Source organism: Tachypleus tridentatus, chromosome 8 (assembly GCF_004210375.1).
Source record: "Tachypleus tridentatus isolate NWPU-2018 chromosome 8, ASM421037v1, whole genome shotgun sequence".
NCBI lineage: Eukaryota > Metazoa > Arthropoda > Merostomata > Xiphosura > Limulidae > Tachypleus > Tachypleus tridentatus.
In genome coordinates this window covers 39,957,903-39,978,754 of record NC_134832.1, presented here as the reverse complement: position 1 = coordinate 39,978,754, position 20,852 = coordinate 39,957,903, and the positions used below count along the sequence as shown (strand labels likewise).

Here is a 20,852-nt window from a genome sequence, read left to right as displayed (position 1 = left end):
TGTTTGGTATGATAATATTCATGTCCCAAGTTTTTCTTTTAAATTTGTTGGTTAGCAAACAAGATGAAATCATATAAAAGCTAAATATTACACAAAAATATTGCTTGGGTACTAATAGTTACTGCATTTTATTTCTTTTCCTTAATATGTGTGTGAACTGCTTCTTCAGTAATATTCTTTCAACCTTAAATAAACAAACTTATTACAGCTCTTCACTTTTTTTTTTTCTACTTCCTAATCCTGATTACATTAAAATTAAATTTTCTTCAAAATATTGTTTTTGTCTATAAAATGTAATGCTATAAAAATATTTTGATCACCTTCTACATGTTCTAGTCAATAAATGTATTAAACTTAGATTTCATACAAAAAGTAGAATTAAAATACATATTGCCCCTAATGACATACAATTTCAACACTAGACTGACATAAAGATGTACATTTAATGTTTCACTACTTTGAAAGTTTCCACTAATTCAAACCTGTTAGTCTGATGTTAGAAAAATAAACAGAAAAATTAGTTTGCAAACACACACACTATGGTTGAGGCTGTGGTAAATAAAGTTTTGGTTTCCTACTATACTCTGTATAGGTTTTGAAATTTAACATGTAACAAGATGTTCTATTATACACACACACACACTCCTCTTTTAATATTTTGGCTATAAATTCTTTCATCTCACCTGGCTACAAATTGTGACCTTTCAACATGATATAAGAGTCAACCTAGTTTTTATACTATATATTAGTTATTCACTGTTGTAACTGATTATAAATTATAATACCTATGATTCAGCATATAAGACATGGATGTGCAACTGACATCAAATCAGTATTTATGTAAGCTTACTCAGCACTACAATAGAAATTTATATTTTTTAGAATCATGTTTAAGTGTATTTGTAACCCTACTATGATGGGTCACAAACCAAAAGCCATTTCACTGAGTTTGTTGACTTGCATTCAAAATTTTACTGAACTATTATTTTATGAATTTATCTCAGGTTTGGTATCAAACTATTGATTATAATTCAATTTTTAGAATTATCCACTAGTTAATTTCTCAATTCAAAAGTAAATATTAAAATAATAATCCTAAATACTGATTTTTGTAATGTTAAATGCCAAATAGCAAACAGTAACAAGCTAAAATACAAGAGCCTAATGTATTTTTCATTTTGCTGAGATTTGGCTAATCTACTAAACTTGTTTCTATTTTTGGAAAAGGTTCCTTTGATATACTTACTTCAATATGTGGCATGTGAATAGCATTCAACAGCTTAAAATGTTCTCCTAGTCATTTTCTTGGTCACTTTAATGTTTTAGAAGGTCATCTCATTCTTTCAAACCAAGATTAAGGAAGTAGGCATTGTCTTTAATCTGCTCACAATTTCATTTTTTTTTAAAACCTAAATACAACTTAGCTACCAAGCTTGATAAAATACAGTGGAATTCTATAGTACTGATATAGTAATTTATTATTTTTGGTTATTTCAAATGTATATAAAAAACCTAAAAAAAATTTGTTTCATAACCTACACATGCAAAATTTTAAAAGGCTTAGAAACTTACATCAAGCAGCAACTGAGTACAAAGGTCATAGTTAGAAGAGAGAATTGTTTGCTTTACTTCTTTAGTTACTGTTCTATAATTCAAGAAAAATAAGTTTAATAACTTGTTGCTAAATAGTTACAATCTATGTAATGTTTACATATATGATGCATGATAATTGGGGTAACTTTGTAAAGACTAAGTCAGTTTTACATTATTCAATACAATAACATAAGTGCACATGCATCAAGTCAATGTAAGTTCTGTAATGTTATCCAAGTACCACTGGAAGGTCAATATAATAAAAATAATAAATATACATAAATATATAACATTATGAAAATTAATATATTTAAACTAAACATTTGTATTTTTGTGTCATAATCTGTAGTCATTTTAGAACAAAAAAAAGCATGATTTATATTTATTTCCTTTTTTTATGGTGGTTACGAGGTCAGTTAAATTTAAATACCCCACACAGTTAGGGTAAAAAAAATAACAGACAAAATATAGTCTTATTTAAAACAAACATTTGAAGTGTATTTATGTTTTAGAGATTACACAAATAATATTTAAAATTTTTGGGACATGGAACAGTTTTTTTAAAATCATAACATGAAAATCACTTCACATTCAGCCTAGTAACAAGTCTTGATATTTTCATAAACAAATATTTAGTAAAAACAATCTTGAAAATCCAGTTTTTATATACAGAAGTCTATACTAAAAGTCTACCAGATTTTGTGAAGATACACATACAACATCAAAAGTTATAGCACAAATACTTTACATGTACAACTGTGTATATAAACTGATGTATATTATATCAAGTCCATTGCAAAAGGGTTAATATAATCATTCTTTTTAAAAGGCTGTCATATCTATCAAAGTAGAATTGTACAAAAATGATACTTGCAATTAATCTTTTTTAATATCAAGTAAAAATACTATAAGACCTTACAGTAAATGCAAAATTTAATTAACTTATACAACTACCAACAGACAGGCCTGAAATCAGAGACAGCATGACTTGCAAAACAAACCAATGGGTTCTTGTGTTTAGCCATGACCATTATTGGACAAAGACACTTCTTTTTAGCCTACCTGCTTAATAGTTAATGTTTCATTTTAGGAAATTTAATTATAATAAAAACAATAACCTAAAAATTTGATAATACATAACAAATGTTATGACAATACTTCCAGGAAAGTTAACATTTTCCTATACTGAATCCCACACTGAGAAGGTAGAGAGGTCAGTGAGGACATAATCCATCCAAAAACATCTGCATAGAACGGTGGTGTAACAACATAAATGGTACAAATGTAGAGGAACCTCACTGTATTCAGAACAGGTATGTTCTTCATCCAAAACTTAGTTCTCGTATCAAAGGTGGAACAGAATATAAGTAATCATCATTATAGGTCACCCTTAACCAGGTAGCCAAGAATTTACAACTTGAAGTTGGAATTAAAGAGTCTTTGTCCCTGCATGTTAGTAGCTAAAGTTATTGGACCACAATGTTATAGAAATATTTTAGGTTGATTGGATCTAAACCTCTAGCCATAGCATGATGTGTTTTGAATCATAACAAAAGAGTAAACAACAATGAAGTGAACAAACTTCCTCTTCCACTTGAAAAAGTCCAAAAGGTAACATCCCAGGCTCAGAATGATGGGATCATGTATGCCATACTCAACCAAAGGAAAAGAGCTAATATTATGAATGTTCATCCTCACTTTTCCACCAAATGAGCAAGACATTTTCCAGTTGCTCCTGGAATTACAAAAAGGACTTAGAACCAGTGCTCAACCAACAGCCTAGGACTGGACCATTAACAATATGAAACCAACACTGATCAAAGAGAAAGACCATGCACACCCTAACAGGTTAGCATGTGTCAAATCTGAACCAGAATTACAAATAGGTTCTCATAAATATTGGTGTCACTCCCACTGACACCTGGGAAAAACATCCAGAAACTTGAGTAAAAGGGCCCCCAATTTCACCTTCTTCTTCAACAGTAGAAGAACACATTTTAACACTCTGGAGGAAAAGCTTCTGTTCATCAACCCAGTGAATGGAAACTGGGTGTGCAAAAGACTCCCACTCCCTAACTCTACTAATAGAATCTGGAGGGAGGGAGTAATGCACATTGGGGAATCCTGAGGAACACTGTTCTGGAAACAGTGCAATAGGCACACCAAGTTTCCTAAGTTTATAAAAGCAAACCAACCTTGATTTGTTCAGTCCAGTGACAGGCAGAATTCCCTTTAGATTTACTTATAATAGTCCACATGTAGTGGTATATGATAACATGGAAATAACATATAGTAAGTGCCAACATGGTCTCATTTCTACAGAGCCTGTTACAACCAGTAGTAAGAATAATCAAATTGGTTGTTAGTGTGAAATTGGATTGAGACAAGCATAACTGTCTGGGCAACACTTGCCACAATGTAGAATCCAGTGAAAGCAATATGTAATGGACCCTGGGAAACAGACAGACAAGGCTGTGACAAAAGTACCCAATCCTCTTTATAATCCATGATGGGTTTACTATTATATATCAGTATTTGTTTCAGTTAAATATATATTTAGAAATGTACATAACTTGTACTTTTAAATGTTTATTGCAAAATTCTCTAACATAAGAATCATCGATATATTTTATGAAAATACTAGTGTATTTTCAGTCTTGTTGGCCAACTGAAAATTTCTAGAACTATGCCTAAACATTTATCAACCAACACATCAAAAACTTTATATATTGTTGGATTATTTAAGTTAGTATAATCTTGGAAGCTATAACTGTGATAAATGCTTATCAACTGGGAAACTACAAATACTTGGCAAGGAACATTTATAAATTTCAAACATCACAAAATATTTAACTTCAGCAGATCACCACCAGACACTGATACTTCCAAAAAGACATTATATAGCTTCAGCTGTGAATTTTTCACAGCTGATCAGCAAAAGATTGCAAGCCACCTGTTAAATGAACTGTACTGATATTAACTCAAAATTAATTTGCTTATTCTGAACTATTAATAAAATACCCAGTTTCAGAAGAAATAAGACTTCAAACTATTGTAAGTATATACAACTTTTGTATGTAAATCATTTTGTGATAATTGTTATTACAAACTGTATTATTGTTTGTATATTAAAATACATGTAATAATAAAGAAAACTGTATATTAAACTTTTTAGAAAATATCATAAACTTTATACATATTGACATTTAACTTCTAAATCCAAATTACAATTTAGTTCAGTTTTAGGCTATTACAAACTGTAATACGTAAACAAATCCAGCAGATGTTAAAAACAGCCATGGGGTAGGATAAGTCCCAGAAGAAAGCTGCCTGAACATGTGAAGAACGTGAGAGGAAAGCATTGGGAAAAGTACTCCACTGGACAAATGAAAAGGCTAGCAAAAAATAAATGTGGTGATCTGATGAGAAGCAACTCAGGATATGCTTCATTTGCATAGACTAAAATATACAAAATGGATATTTGGGAATACACGTTTAAAAAAAAGGGGAAAATCATGGGAAACTGAAGAATCCCAATGAATACACAGTCAAAATATTCACCACAGTAGGAGGTAGACTAGGGCATATAACACTTCCAGGGCTGACATGTCAAACCAAATTATCAGATTACAATCAACTGTAGAGGTGAGAAATGAATGGCAAAAGAATTCCCAAGTTGTCAGAGGCTTAAAAAAAAAGGACCTGTCAAGATATAGCAGAGAGGAAGTCCTACAAACATGCCAACAATTTCAACTTATGACATCAGCATGCCAGCAGCCAAAAACAAAATTATTTTATCAAGAGGCAGAAAACCAAGACAAACAAACAAATGAGGGTGCAATGTTCATCTTTCCTGTCATGTAATAAAACAGTAAGTTTTTCAGCCTGAACCATGAATTTTAGGGAGGAAAAACTAAATAGTCCTCTTTTTCCCCAACAATGAAGGAATAAATTCAAAGTGAACAAAGAGAAGCCTCCAAATCTCACAAATCCAAATGACCAATTGACAAAAAGGAGTCAGTGAATCCAAATCAGACCCATGAGAAGCTGACATAGTAAAGAAAGATGCCCGAAAATATCATCCAAACTCTCTACTGGATCAATAGAAAAAGTAACTTTAGAAGCTGCAGGAGAAAATGCCCAAGGCCAAATGAATGTCTCCATCTCTCAGTGGATAAAAACATGGACAGTCTCAAATGAAGATGAACTGCCCAACCACAGAGAGAAGTTAGATAACAAAGGAGCAGTAGGACAGGTCAAATTAGCCACCTTTCTGACAACCATAAGTTGGGACAACTTGTATCACTTCAAAGAGAAATGTTACTAAACTTTCTGAAGAAAAAGTGATTACATTATTTAAGTGAGATGCTCATATACAGTACCAAGATAGAGAGTACACTGACAAGGGTGGAAAAATTTGCAAAGTAGATATTGCCAAGGGCATTTAAGTGGGGTATAAAAAACTAGAGTATGCAATACCAATACTTAAGATAGGGGAAAGCCAATATCAAAGAATAGCTATATTGTCACAAGATGGTGTGTATGTTTTGGAATTACTTGTATTTTCCAAAAGCACAAAACATATCATTTACCATCATGGCTAACATTTTTGCAAGAAAATTAAAGTACATGAAAAACATATGCCATTGTCCCAAAACGTTAATTTCAAACCCTCCCTTTTTCAAAAAGCATCCAACAAGTTTAGCCATGTGCATACAAAGTACATGCTTGACTAATTACAGACAAAACAAAAAAAGACAATGATATACTGCACAGCTACAAACTGACCTACAAGTTTGTTACTGAACCTATTAAACATTTATGAAAGTAAAAATATTTATCTATGGCATCCTTAATTAAAATGGATTTTGGATATTTCATTAACTCTTTTCTATGTGGTGTTGGTACATTCCATGGACCTTGTAACCACAAAGTAACTATCAGTTTTTAATACTATGACTTTTAATATTGTATATGTAACTTCATAAATATTTCAAGCTCCCAGTAAATATTACAAAACATTTGTACAAAAAGAAAAAAAAAAAGGTTGTTTTAACTAGGTATTTTTCACAAAGATTTATTTATGAATGTATGGAGTCAGAGTACACTGCTCCTAGTGCAAGATGATTTTCAGGTTAAAATTAGATTTATTTTGTTGTTGTTTTTTTAATTTCATGTAAGCACTAAAACTTCCTAAATAAATATTAAACATTTTATTTTCAGTAAAACCTTATATTTTATGTATTTTGTTTCTCTTAAATCTATATAGGCATGATTTGACCAACCTTGTAGCCAACATAAGCCTTTTTTACAATTTAAAACAGCTAAACACTAATAGAAAACTACAACTGTTTATCATAAATTACTTAAACACTGTATTACTTTCCATATCTTTCTACTTATGTTTGTTATTTTATTATCCATTGAATCATGTCTTAACTAATAATCCCAACAAGTTATAAACCACTTGGTGAATGTGTAACTCATATAATGATAGTGAATGGCATAACACCAAAGCCATTTGTGAGCATATCTAGTGAAAAATATTATTTATCATTATCTTACCTAATCTACCCTAACAAGTTTCTCATTTTTATATTTATAATAATTTCTGCTGTTGGTTGTCAATGAAATTTAATAGTAGTACTAGGATATTAAATTTTTAATTAAATAATGCATCTAAGAATGCAATTATAACACATAAAGAGCAAAAACTATCACAAGTTAATTAGCTTTCTAACTAAGACAAGATAGACTTAAATTAATTTCCTTTCTGCTAAATCTGAACACCACATGATAAACTTTCAAAAGAAGAAGGAATTCAGATTGGTCATAACTGGAAACAATATCATTCTCTATGCCACTTGAGAGATTAAGTTTTGCATTTCTACTGGTTGTAAATCATATAGTATAAAATAAAGAATTTTTGGTACTTTGTAAAGGAGGAGAAGTGATAGGAAGTTGTGGAATGTGGATTTGATTTTCCAGTTTATGACTCCATAAGCAAATAAAATTGAAGGATATAAAAATTACACTTTCTCTTAGTAGTATCTATGTTACAATAAATAAGTTATGTTAAATTCTATACTATAGAGAGGAGTGTTAACTAAATTATGGAAAGAGAAGGCCTGAAGAACAAATGTTACAATTTTCATAGTAGGTGACTAAGGATTATTTCAATATTTCCATATAAAATGAAGAAATTAAAATTTATATAATATCAAATTTGATTTATTAACTATGTTTTGATGCCAAGTTTATTCACACATATATTAGTAACAAAGTGGTTTCATTAAATTTTTAACATAACTGTAATAAGATGCAACATGTACTTTGACCTACCCATCACAACAGGGTTGCAGCGAGATAGAAAAATGACACTATCACACTGAGTAAACATAAAAAGTATGGATTTGATCTGAACTTTTTTACAGGCCTGCTCTTTAACACTCCTACGAAAAGTGGGGCCTAATAGGCCCCAGAGCAACTTTGAAAGGTCATTAATATTAGGCTAATAACTTTGTATTTAAATGAAATTGCCATTTCATTTAATGAAATGAAATCAAATGAAATGGAAACTTTGTATTTAAATGAAATTGCTATTTCATTTAATGAAATGAAATCAAATGAAATGGAAATTTCATTTAAATACAAATTTATTAGCCTAATATTAATAACCTTTCAAGTTGCTCTGGGACCTATTAGGCCCCACTTTTCATAGGAGTGTTAAAACTTTACATTCATGGTTCTCAACCTGTGGTGTATTGATCCCTAAGCATTCCAAAAGAGGTTAGCAATGGTAAGATTTCCATATTATAGTTTTAACAAAAGAGAATAGTATGGTTCACTTCAATAACAATTATTTTATTTGAAAATTTGATTAAACAGCAAGCTGATTTATGTTTATAAAAGCTTCTATACGCCACAGAAATCATGAAATTGACTTGGTTATTGAAAGATCCTATATAAATAAAATCAGGACTTGAAAGTGCTTAAATCATTTATGTACATTAAAACTTAAGTAATAATAACCTACTGGTCAAAATTACAATGTAAAATACGTAAAAAAGGTATTCTTAAACCTTACATTTTTTTAAAATTAATATGGTTTATCAGAATCACTTACTTCTAGTTAACAATTAATTATAAATTTATATAAGCATTTAAATGGTGATTATGTGGTTTTTACACTGTTTACAAAATCCATTTTGCTATCTACTTCTAAATTAGTTTTTTCCCTACAACATATTCACATATTTATGTTAGTTCTTTTACTAGCTGCAAACAATCAGCCTCATATGTCAGGGTGTCATATAATTTTAAAATATAATGAATGTCTATGCAAATACAAAATTAATGTAAATACATAAAAGCTAACAATAAAGTGATATAACTTATAAAACTCAATCCAATTTAATCAAAATATATTTCAGATCTACTTATGTGAAACAGCTCAACTACAGTATAAGCTTATGACCCCACAACTGCAATATAAAATAAATAAGAACTCCATTTAAAAACAACACATGAACAAGTCATATATGTACCACTAATTAATTAACTAACATTCCTTGTGTATAGCAAATGCTGTAAATATGGGAGTATTTAAATCATTACATAAAGCCTGAAAATATGAATTTTAATATGCCTTGTAATAGTACAGAACATTTTCAGCTCCCCAAACCTTCATTGTTTGTCTACAGCTAAAATTCCATGTCATATATGTGTTTAACTAATCTTGTAACAATATTTGATTTTTTAATTATTTTTTTCTGATTACTCCACAACATTGAAGCGAAGCAATTTATAGAAACTCAAGTTATTTACCACAGTCTAAAAACACACAAGCATGCCACATGCAAATATGATTACTACCTTATTGAAAAGAAATCTGTTATAAAAAATTCTCAATTACTGCATTTGTTACTTTACACTACTTACAAAAAAGTAATAATTATTTCTTAGAAATTAAAAATTAAAATTGTTTTTCACTAACTGTACAATGTCCTTTTACAGTACATGTACATTTTACAAAATAAAAATGAAATTTTCAGTGATGAGAAACTAGAAAACATTTTATTAGCTGTTTCATTTATAAATAAATGTTCCATAAATTTCATAGCAAATATCTCATATGAAGTTTGCAACTGGTTTCCTCCTACCACTATAGGTAGTTGTTAATAATCAAATTAAACAAATGCCCAAGCAAAGTGCCACATACACTCTTAGTGTCAAAACAGGACAGATTGTGCTGTCCTTACTCTGTACAGCAGACAGTTGGGGGGTTCGTGGGTCAGAGCGAAACGTTTGCTTGTGCTGTTACCTGGAAAAAGGACATCTGTTAACCCGCTAGCTAGGAACCCAACTTGGTCCACCAAATAATATTGGTTAAGAATACAGTTTTTATTCTATAAATAATCTATATGAAAGTAATAATTAAAAGATACATATTTAAAAAAAAAAGTTATTTTACAAAAGAAACTTAAATGCACAATAAATTTCAATATTAATTAAAGCAACCTCTATTTTTAGACTAAGAAATCTTTAAATAGTTACTTCCTATAAACTGTACTACAAACAACAAAACATTAAGAAATAAATAATATACTATGAAACAAAACTATTTATTTGTAAAGTAATTCATCATTCTTATTTCCAATGGAAATTTTAAAATTTCCTTTAAGCCTTATGAGCTCTTTAAAACAGTTAATATTTTATGAACTGTAATAACTTAAGAAACTGAACCCTGCATTGTTACAAACACAAAAGACTAACAGAATTTATTTTATATGTAGAGTCAAAATATCTAAAGAAACATTTTACAGCAAGAATTTGTATTATGAAATTATTTTACAAAGTATTTATAAATATTTGGAAGTGATATATTTATTAACATCTTTATAAAATAATGTACTATATGAAAATTATCACAAAACTAAAGAAATTAACATGTTAACAATCAGTTTCAAAAGCAAGCATTGAATTATTCAGAAAATGAACCCAGTTGTAGTTATGTATACAAAAAATAATGTTAACTATAGCTGTATGTCAGAAAACACTGAATAAAATCATTTATCAATAACTAATTGCAGAACAGTCTTCAATAATTCACAATAATGATAAATATAAGATCAAAAGAAAATACATGTAAATTAGCATAAGAATTAAATTGATCAGTTTACATATTCACATTTTTTTAAATAAAGCAAAAAGTAAAATATCTTCCATATTGTTTCATTATCAAACAGCTTTCTACTTTGTTTTCATCACATTACAAAAAATACTAAATTTCTAACAGAAGTTATTTAACTTGTACAACAAAAACAATAATATTAGAAAGCATACCTCTGTACATGCCAAAAAACCCTTCTGACTTGAATGTTTTCCGAAAACAATCAATCCTGCAATTAAAAAATAAATACTAATTTCACTAATAAAACCTTGCTCAAACAAACTGCTTTATTTATACAGGCACATACTTGGAAGATAAAGTTATTACATTGTTAGTTATTAAACTGTTCAACTTGATAACAAGTGTAAATCAGTGTTGAAAATTTAATTAAATCATACTCAAAGGAGTATGAATGATGAATATATAATTTTTTTTAATAAATAGAAAAATAATGTTAACCATTAATTTGTGATCACATATTTCTACCAATCAAAATCAGAACAGTAAAATGTCTTAGATGCTGGCTATCCAATTATTTATATAAGAGCATTATACAAGTTTAAGCTGGTCAGTAAAAGAATCATTTACAAGGATGGGCATTTAAGCTGCATATAAATAATACAAAACATAAAACAAAATCTTATTTACGATATTTTTTGTGGCAAGAATGCTTTAGGGGTATCGTTATACTTCACAGTCACAAGCAATGCCATCATTTCTTTTTTCATTTCAAATTTGTCCTACTATCTCATAATCCTGAGTACACTTAGTATTATCGTTTAATAATAATCACACTGATCATTTAACTTCCTCACAGATATATAATTTAGAAAATGATCATTATTATAAAATATCACAAATAAAAACTTTAATTCATGAAATAACCATTAAAAACAATAAAATTACTCACATTAAAATGTCATTACTGATATCAGTTTATATGAAATATTATATCCAATTTCTACTCCACTTTAAACACAACCAATTTTAATTCAATTTTAAAATTGTTAACATTATCTAATTTGTTTTCATTTTCTATGATTACACAATGTTTTGACTAAAAATAAAACTGAAAGAACTACATGCATAACAGATACAAGTAAAAATACAAGCACAATGTACATACTGCTCATATATAGAGCTAGGCAATTACACTCAAGTAATCTAGCACTCTTGCAAAGTAGCTTAAAAACAATAGCTACAACAATATTTGGGCTTCAATAATTTTTGCTAAAAAGTTAAGTTAAACAATAATTGTTCATAGATTATCTAAAACATTTTATTTTCTGTGGCATTTTCTGAGTTCAATTATTTTTCTGTAGAGAGAAATGTCAAAAAAACAGTAACATTTAAACTGTATGAGAATGTACTCAAATAAGGTTAGAAGATATAAAATATTCAAGCTGCATAAAATATCTGTTGATGGCCAGACAACACTTTCCTACTATAGGGCTTAAGCCATATAAAGAATAATTTATATGAGAATATGCAACTGATGACTCTTTAAAACAACAAGAACTGAGAAATTAACTTGATTACCTAAAAGTACTAACTACACTGATTAATGTAATGTATAATAATTGACTAATAAAAACTAACTGATTAATGTCACAATAAAAATAAGCTAATTGAGATGTGTTTTTCTTTACAGTACTGCCTCATTTTAAGCCATCGATTATGTTTTCTCATATATAATGCTGTGATGCCTTGGCTTCCAAATATTTAATATCATAAGCTGCTTAGTTCATTGCCATGTGTCTTCAGAGATTAAAGTCATTACACTATACTCAGAAATAAGGGAAAAAAGGAGGAAATCCTGAGTGAAAAATACACAGATGTGAATATAAAGTTCAGATGAGAAATGGATATTATGATGTTGAGAACAACATTAGAAAGTAATCTGGAAATGTGACTCCACCTAAAATAGAAAAAAAGTGTCATCAATACAGTATTTGTAAAGAACATGTTTAAAGCCACTTCAGCAATTTTCCAATTATGTGAATTCAAAGTAGCATAGAAAATTATTAGCTATCATCCAATTCGGTAAGATTTCAACCTATATGGTCATAATGACATCATTAAAGACAAAATGGTTTAACTTTGTGAAGAGGGCAAGAAGTTCCAAGCACTATTTATTGACAAAACCAAGATATTGCTGTGTCACAAGGAAATAGATATGGCAAGTTAATTGCAGCACAGTTCGAGAAAATTTACCAGCTCACTTTTTGGCAAGATTTTAATTATCCAATGAGAGTTAATATTTTCCTACACTGAATATAAATTTCTGACACATACCTACCACTTCTAACAGTTACAGCTATTATTGCTTTGAATGCCTTTTAGTGTGTACATATTTACTTGCTACAAGCCTTTAGCTCTCACCTAATTCTATGTGTTTTCCATGTGGTTCAGCTACATTAAGCATGAAAGTTAACAAGTGACAACTCTCCACCAATAGGAGTTCAACACACCCACCTGTTGCAGTTAACTCCCTCTGTGCAGTTTAACTCAATCATCACTTTGAGATTAGGCACAAGAAACATCATCGGAAGTAAAGATGAGAAGTAGAAAGTGTCAGAAGTAGCTATCCAAAATACATTTTCAGTGTAGGAAAATATTAACTTCCAATATGACTACTTACTTCCTCTCACAGTTACAATTAGAATCCTGCACTGTGCAGTATAAAATTACCGAGATGAGCACCCTTCAGATACATCTGAAAAGCACCAATGAAGTTTGCTACCTTTATAAAGAGGAAATACACCACTGGGAAACTGCACCATAGCTGAACCAAGTATACTCTTTGCCTAAGTGAAACCAACTGGTGTTGAGTCACAATCAAAGGGCAGAGCAAGCTCTCCATCCCAAATCCAAAAGGAAGAGGAATGTATCTAGAGTGCCCAGGTTGCATTGAACGATAATCAGGATATTAACTTTAATCTATACCAGTGCCAACAGAAGGAACTCAACTGACCTGGCAGGAGGATTGTCTTTAACCATCAATTCATGCGTAGGAACCAGAAGCAAAGAGCAGTCTTCATTTCAAGAACTTAAACCAACATGTGTCCAAATCTCAACACAACTTTAAACAATAAATCCAAGGAATGTACATCCAGATGACAACACAAAGTGGAAATGTAATCAGGAGGGTCAATTCTAATCTGAAACTCTTGCATATAACCCATCATTTGTAATAATTAGTAATAACCATTACTATAAAACGTTTTTTTTGTTTATTTGTATATTAAAATATATTTATGTTAAGATAGAAAATAGCATGTATCAATCTTGTTGGCAAATATCATAAATCTGATACATATAAACATTTAATTAACTTCTAAATCCAAATTACAATTTAATTCAATTTTAGGCTATTTCAGTTTTGTAATATGAGTTAATAATTTGAAGTTCATCTAAGATAAATTATAACATGTAACACAATAAACTTGAGGCTCACCAAAGTTCAATTACACTATGTACAGAAATTTTGTTCATGGATAGTATATGTTATTTCTTAACTGCTTATGTTGTAAAAGTACAGAAAATGGCCATTCCCTTCAAACTTTGCTTTTGTGACCTGGATAATGAAATTTAGAAATTCACCTATTTTCTGTGTAAAAACTGGCAAATTTGCACATTTTCATTTACATAAAATCTGAATAAAACAACATATGAAACAAGATTTACATGTATTTATGCTAAAGTTATATGAAAATGATTAGAAGTGAATAGTTTCCAAGATTTGCGACTGTAATGTAAGTCACGTTCACGTATCAGCCCCTAAATATAGTCTCTCATCATGTTTTCATTATACTCTCCTTGGTAGCGGCATTCAAAGTCCAGTATACCTTGGTGGAAGCGTTCGCCTTACTCCTCTGAGTATGCTCCCATGTTCTCCTCGAATTTATCAAAGATATGGACTTTCAAGGACATTCTGCAGCCCATTTTGTCATAGTTCTTTGCCAGAGCCTCAACCAGTTCCATACAATTTTCAGCCTTGTGATTGCCCAAGAAGCCCCAAACCACTGCAACAAAGCTGCCCCAAGCTCTTTTATCCATCCTACTGAGATTCCTGGAGAATTCTGTGCACTCTAGAATCTTCTTTATTTGTGGTCCATGGAATACGCCAGCTTTGACCTCTGCCTCAGACAGCTTAGGGCAGAAGTCTCGAAAAGCTGTGACAAATTGTTTCGTAAGACCCAATTTTATGTGCAATGGTGGGAACAACACCTTCTGGAGATCCATTAGTGGCTCACACTTGACATTGTGCCTCCTTATAGAGAACTTTGCCCACAGTGACCAGTGCTTCCTGTTGTAGTGTGCTGCAGTGTCCCTGCTCTCCCAAAGGCAAAGATAATAGGGAAACATGGTAAAGCCTCTTTGGATAGGTCTATGTGTTCACTCAGGCAGCTAGAACTAAACTGAAGTGGCAAGTGGTGAGCCCCTGTATATATATATTTCTATGGAAAGTTCTAGAATATTCTAAAAGGTTCTTGAAAATTCTCGTAGGTTCTACAACATTCTAGAAAGTTTTTAAAAATTCTTTTGAGAAAATTCTCTATCAGCTACTCAGCACTAAATTTACCTGGAATGTTCTGCAAAATGGGTAAATTTGAAAATTTCAAAAGCAAAGTTTTAATAGAAAAATAGGTCTCTTCCATTTACTTTAAGCATAATAAGCAATTGGGAAATAACACTTTCTCCCCAGGAACAAGAAAAAGTAAAAATTTTGTTACATAGTGTTATTTTACGTAACATTGATTATAATGCTACCCCACCCATGTCACTCAGGTGCACATGACACCCAATGGTAACATTATAATGAGGAAGTACTGTATTACTATTGATTACAGTAATTATACAAGCCCAATATGAGAACAATTAGTGAGCCTGACAATCTATTAAATTCCATAAAGCACTCTGTTCTAATTACATCTGAAGTACCTTTAAAGAAATTTCTACATCAAATAAAATAACCCATGGAGGGTTTCTTCTATATGTATACCACCAGATCAACAAATGAGCAGAAACTAGTCTGCAGATACAGTAAAATATCCAAAAATTATTTACATAAAATGTTTGAACATAATCACATACAATGACTATATAATTTGTATGTTACTGCAATACAAACTTTTAAAGAATTCAGTGACAACTGTACCCATTATTACAATAACAGTATCTTCAAATTTATGAAAAATTAAAATATCATGCACATTTTTACTCCTTGTATTTATATATTTATTCTGAAAAACAAAATGTTTAAGTAAAAAACATGTTATTTATAACATTCATTTTTCTTGAGATAAATAGTCCCACATCTAAAATGTGAGAATAACACAACTCTAGATAGATCACTGTAAACATATGAAAAGAAATACATTTCTTTCACTTACATTGATGTATATAACTGTTGACCATTTGGTCCAACTTGTTGATTCTGAAGACGAGTCTTAACGAGGTCTATTGGAAAGACACAAGTAACACCAATAATTCCTGCAATACCACCATTGACAATCTTTGGTATCAAGCTGCAAAACATCCAGTTTTAGTTACAATATACACATCAAAATAAGCAAAAACAAAATGCATTAGTAACATTATTTTACAACCATTAGAACTGTCTCATGATACAAGGTATTTGGCATTTCTTAAAACAGTGATATTCACCATGAAATACGTGCAGTATGATATTAACGTAAGAATAATTTTATATACACAACCTCTCAACAGTTTTTTTTTTGTTTTTCTTACATGTAATTATTAACCTATTTTACAGCATTGCTTTGGAATAACAAGGAAAATTTTCCTCAGATTTATCTTATAAATATCATACCTAGGCTGGTGGGTGTGTCAAAAATTATAAAACAATCCAAATATATGAAATTAGGTAATTACTAATAAAACAGTTTTTAGACCTCAGCTAAGAATACAAGGCATGCTAATCAACAGTAACTAAATTATAAAGAAATGTTAGCTATTTTCAAAAGAAATTAACATGGTGTTGGCAATCACCCACAAAAATAACTTCAAATAACAGAAAATCGATATAAATAAACAATTTACTGTAAAATTTTTACACTATATTTCTGTTATACCTATAAAAACAAAGTTACTTATAATTTAAATAATATGTATCAAAACTGCACATATCTGTAAATACGTTTTCTTATTATGTTTGGCCTAATTCCAGAACCTCTGTCTGCCTCAGGCTTCAACATTATCATTATTCATTTTAGACCTTCGTTATACATGTTGAAAATTTTAATTTCCAAGTCATTGTTCTATAATATTACTACTAATATCTATGTAAATCTCAAGTTGTCTTTTTTAATAACCACATACTTAGGTTACATATTCAGCAGAATAAAAATTAAAAGCTTCTGTCTACTTCAGTACAAATTTCACACTTTTTGTGCTAACTTGCACATTTTCCATGGCCTATCATTAGCCTCCACATTACTGCATGTAACTGAAAAATACTTGCATTATCTCAGTAAGACACAGATGCAGAGCCAGTAACACTCATATGTTCTACCTATCATTCTGACTAGTTATTACATTACATTTCCACATGTACCTATTTTCCACAGCTTCTTACTTGAACACATTTGGGAATGTTATTTCTGTGGTTTAAATCAAAGTCATAACATCTTAGAAACATTTGAGGACCCCTTGTCATCTTCCCATACACTTCATAACACCCATCTTTCTATATCCAGTCACAAGTTCTTAAGTACTGAACACTGAGAATTAACTCTGTCATTTATAGTTGGGTGGAATCCACCCAACTTGTAACCACAAAAGTATCCATGAAAGTAATTAAATTTTGATTTTTAATAATATATACACATTTACAAAATTATGCAGGCTACTAATAAACACTACAAGGCTTTTGTACACAAAACATAAGCTTTTTAAATTAAGTATTTATTATTTTTAATTAAAGATTTTCTCATGAAGTTTTTTCTCTCAGAATGTTGACAATCCAACATGCAGAGTAATCTCCATTTTAAGATTACAAATACTTTTATGCATAAGAAAATTTTCAAATTTCACTTGTGAAATCTTTATAACATATTGATAATTATCAAATATTTTTATAGAAAAACTTTGTACTTGTTATCTTCACTATCAAATTGGAATATCTTTAAATGTTAAACAGATTTGACCAATCTCATAACCACCATAAAAAAATTAGAAAATATAAATTATGCTTTGTTTTCTTTCTGGAATGACTACAAATTATAACTCAAAATCACAAATTTTTAGTCTAAATAGTTTAAATTTCATTGCATTATACATTTATACATATTTGCTTTTTTTTTTTTTTAAATGTGACCTTTCAACTACTGTTGGCTAACTTACAAAAGTTACAATGATGTGGCACATGTGCACTCATGTTACTGTATCCAAGAAGACAAAACTGGTCTTTATGAAGTGACCTGTCTTAGCTGTAGACTTGCATTTGGTAAAATACAGCCATATTTTAATTATAACATATTATATATGTAGAGAAGAAAAGAAGTTCTTATTTTATATTCCAGCTTTTAAATATCAGTAACTTGGGTTCCTCATTCATATAAAAATACATACTTTGTATTTTGACATCACAAACATCTAATTTGAACCACTGCTATATTCAACATACTGCGTGACACACAAAAATTGATGTTTGAGTATGCTTTTTATATTTACTTTTAAATTAAGAAATTAAATAATATATAATGTGAAAATTTGAATCAAAATCTACAGTTTGATACTAAAGTTCATGACAAATTCATAAAATAGTAGTTCAATAAAACTTTGAATGTGAGTCAACAAATGCAATGACATGGTGTTTGATCTACGATCCATATAGAATGGGTTAGTAAACTTCTAATTCTGTTGCTTCTACTATGCCTGAACTCAATCTATTTCAAAGACTGACCACTCTATTCAAAAAATAAAACTGCCTTATTTGCTGGCAATGTCTTCTGAGCAAAGTTTTAAATGTATGTCTGTTAGTCCTATCACTCTTACCATTAAAAACATAAAACCTAATGTATAAATTCTATCTATCCACTTTAATATTCTGAACAATTCAATGATGTCTCCTATAACCTCATATTTTCTAAAGAAGAAATTTATAAGGAATTTAACCAAAAATCATCACAGTAGCTCTCTTTTACATCCTTTACATCTCAATATCTTTTTTAATATAAGATGTCAAGACTGAACATGATACCCTAAATGGGAACTAACTAGGAATCAAACAAAAAACAACACAGAACAACTAAACAATAAACTCCTTTGCTACTTTCAGTGAAAATTGTAATCACCATCATTATTATTATTATTATATGATACAAAAAAATGTTTTCCATAACTTCAGGTTAAGTATTATTCCCTTTCTTGATGACAAGAAACACAATTGAAATAAAAATGTATCTCACAACAACTGGTATGGATATTAACATTTTTACTGATAAGCAGAAAACAATATTTTGACCTTCCTAGATCATCTTCAGGTTAACAAAAACTCTTTGCAAACTCTTTTTGTTAACCTGAAGATGATCCAGGAAGGTCAAAATGTTGTTCCCTCCATATCAATAAAAGTGTAAATACCCATACCAGCCATTCTTAGATGTATTACGATTCCCTTTATTTAGTGGTGATTTGTATGTGGCCTGTGTGTTAATATAGAACAAGTTTTCTTTACTTGCTAAAACTAGCTGAAGTTAAATGGCATGATGTGTGCACTTTTTCCTCAAAAACCTTCAACAGATTTCAGAAACTGCACTTTCACATTCTCTTACCCACTCCTGTGGCCCTCCTGATTAATTTGTTTGTTTTAATGCACCAATTATCCCACAATATAAAGTAATGAACTGCAAATTAAATAATATAATAATTTGATTATTTTTTCAATCACATATTCTTGTTTCTGAAATATTTAATATTCTGGCTTTACATATAAAATAAATACTTAACTTCATATAACACCAGAAATGCACCAAACTCTGAAATAAAACCTTTTAGTTTTACATATTTGCACCATAGAAGCTACACAAATAAAATACACGTTATATATATTGATATTTTTCCATTCAATGACATTTGTATCCTTAATGTTCACACACAAGTAAAACAACATACAGCTAATTTTTATCAATTCCTATCCTCAAAATGAGATACCTTCTTATAAATATGGTTGACACTCCCCCACACGCTAAGAAAAAAAAAATCCATAGCTTTTTTAGTTACTTAAATCTTTGCATCGTTGACCATATGCAGTTAGCCTAAACAATTTGTTAATGTAGCCGGTACAGGTTTTTTGGGTACGTTCTAACACAAGTACGTATATCCTTGATTTTGAACTATAAGCAATATTTTTAAAGCCAATAAACTCAGTAGCAGTAAACCTGATCCAACTCTAACTTGACTGACTTGTTTCAGCATTATTACTACTGCTACTAGTAGTACTTGTAATAGTTCAGTATATGCGATCCTGGAGTTATAGTAACACCTTGTAACAAACCTCAATTCGAAATATTAAAATTATGGAGTAACTCTAATAGTAGTAACACTGCCTGTACTTACGAAAACTCTTCTCTTTTAGTTTTAAGTGCCATTACAGAATTTCCTTTATCAAAACCAGCCAGTAGAGGTAGTCTTTCCTAATGCAATACTTATATTTATAAAAACAACTTTTAGGGAGTAAGACACAACCAAAATTTATCAAATATATTCGAAAGTACTATCACACTCCTTTCTAATACCACTATGGCCTACATACATGCGCATCCTCCTCGTCACACATGAACAGTGTTTGTGACGTCAAATACGTTTTCGTACTTGTTTTACTTATTTTTATAATATTTTTAACCTTGAGCTCTATAACGTAATAATTTCTGAAAGGCCAAAATATTATTTGACCTGTTGTTTGTTGTTAAACACAAAAGGCTATCTGTACTCTGATCACCACGGGTTTCTAAACCCAACTTCTTGTAATAGAAGTCCGCAGACATTTCGCTGTGCCACTGACAGGCATGTTTAACCTCTAAAAATTTCATTCTTAAGGCCGACAAACATGTTTAAAATAGTC

The 20,852-nt window shown here is 30.1% G+C and overlaps 1 protein-coding gene across 11 annotated transcripts in view; it reads right to left on the bottom strand.

Annotated features, from left to right (window-relative positions):
* Nucleotides 1-20,590, bottom strand: part of LOC143222225 (mitochondrial glutamate carrier 1-like) — a 63,658-nt gene extending 43,068 nt beyond the window's left edge. For 5 of the 11 annotated variants that reach the window (XR_013012107.1, XR_013012108.1, XM_076448402.1 and 2 more), the window contains exons 1-3: nucleotides 20,348-20,583; nucleotides 16,162-16,296; nucleotides 10,939-10,994 (exon numbers count right to left, since the gene is read on the bottom strand). Coding sequence is in view for 9 of the 11 variants with exons in the window: in XM_076448402.1 (XP_076304517.1) it covers nucleotides 10,939-10,994; nucleotides 16,162-16,296; nucleotides 20,348-20,379 (223 nt within the window). In the remaining 2 variants the exon portion in view is untranslated. Of the gene's footprint in view, nucleotides 1-10,938; nucleotides 10,995-16,161; nucleotides 16,297-20,347 lie in introns of all 11 variants that reach the window. The other 6 variants (XM_076448398.1, XM_076448399.1, XM_076448400.1 and 3 more) reach the window with 4 other exon arrangements.
* Nucleotides 20,591-20,852: the final 262 nt, after the last annotated feature.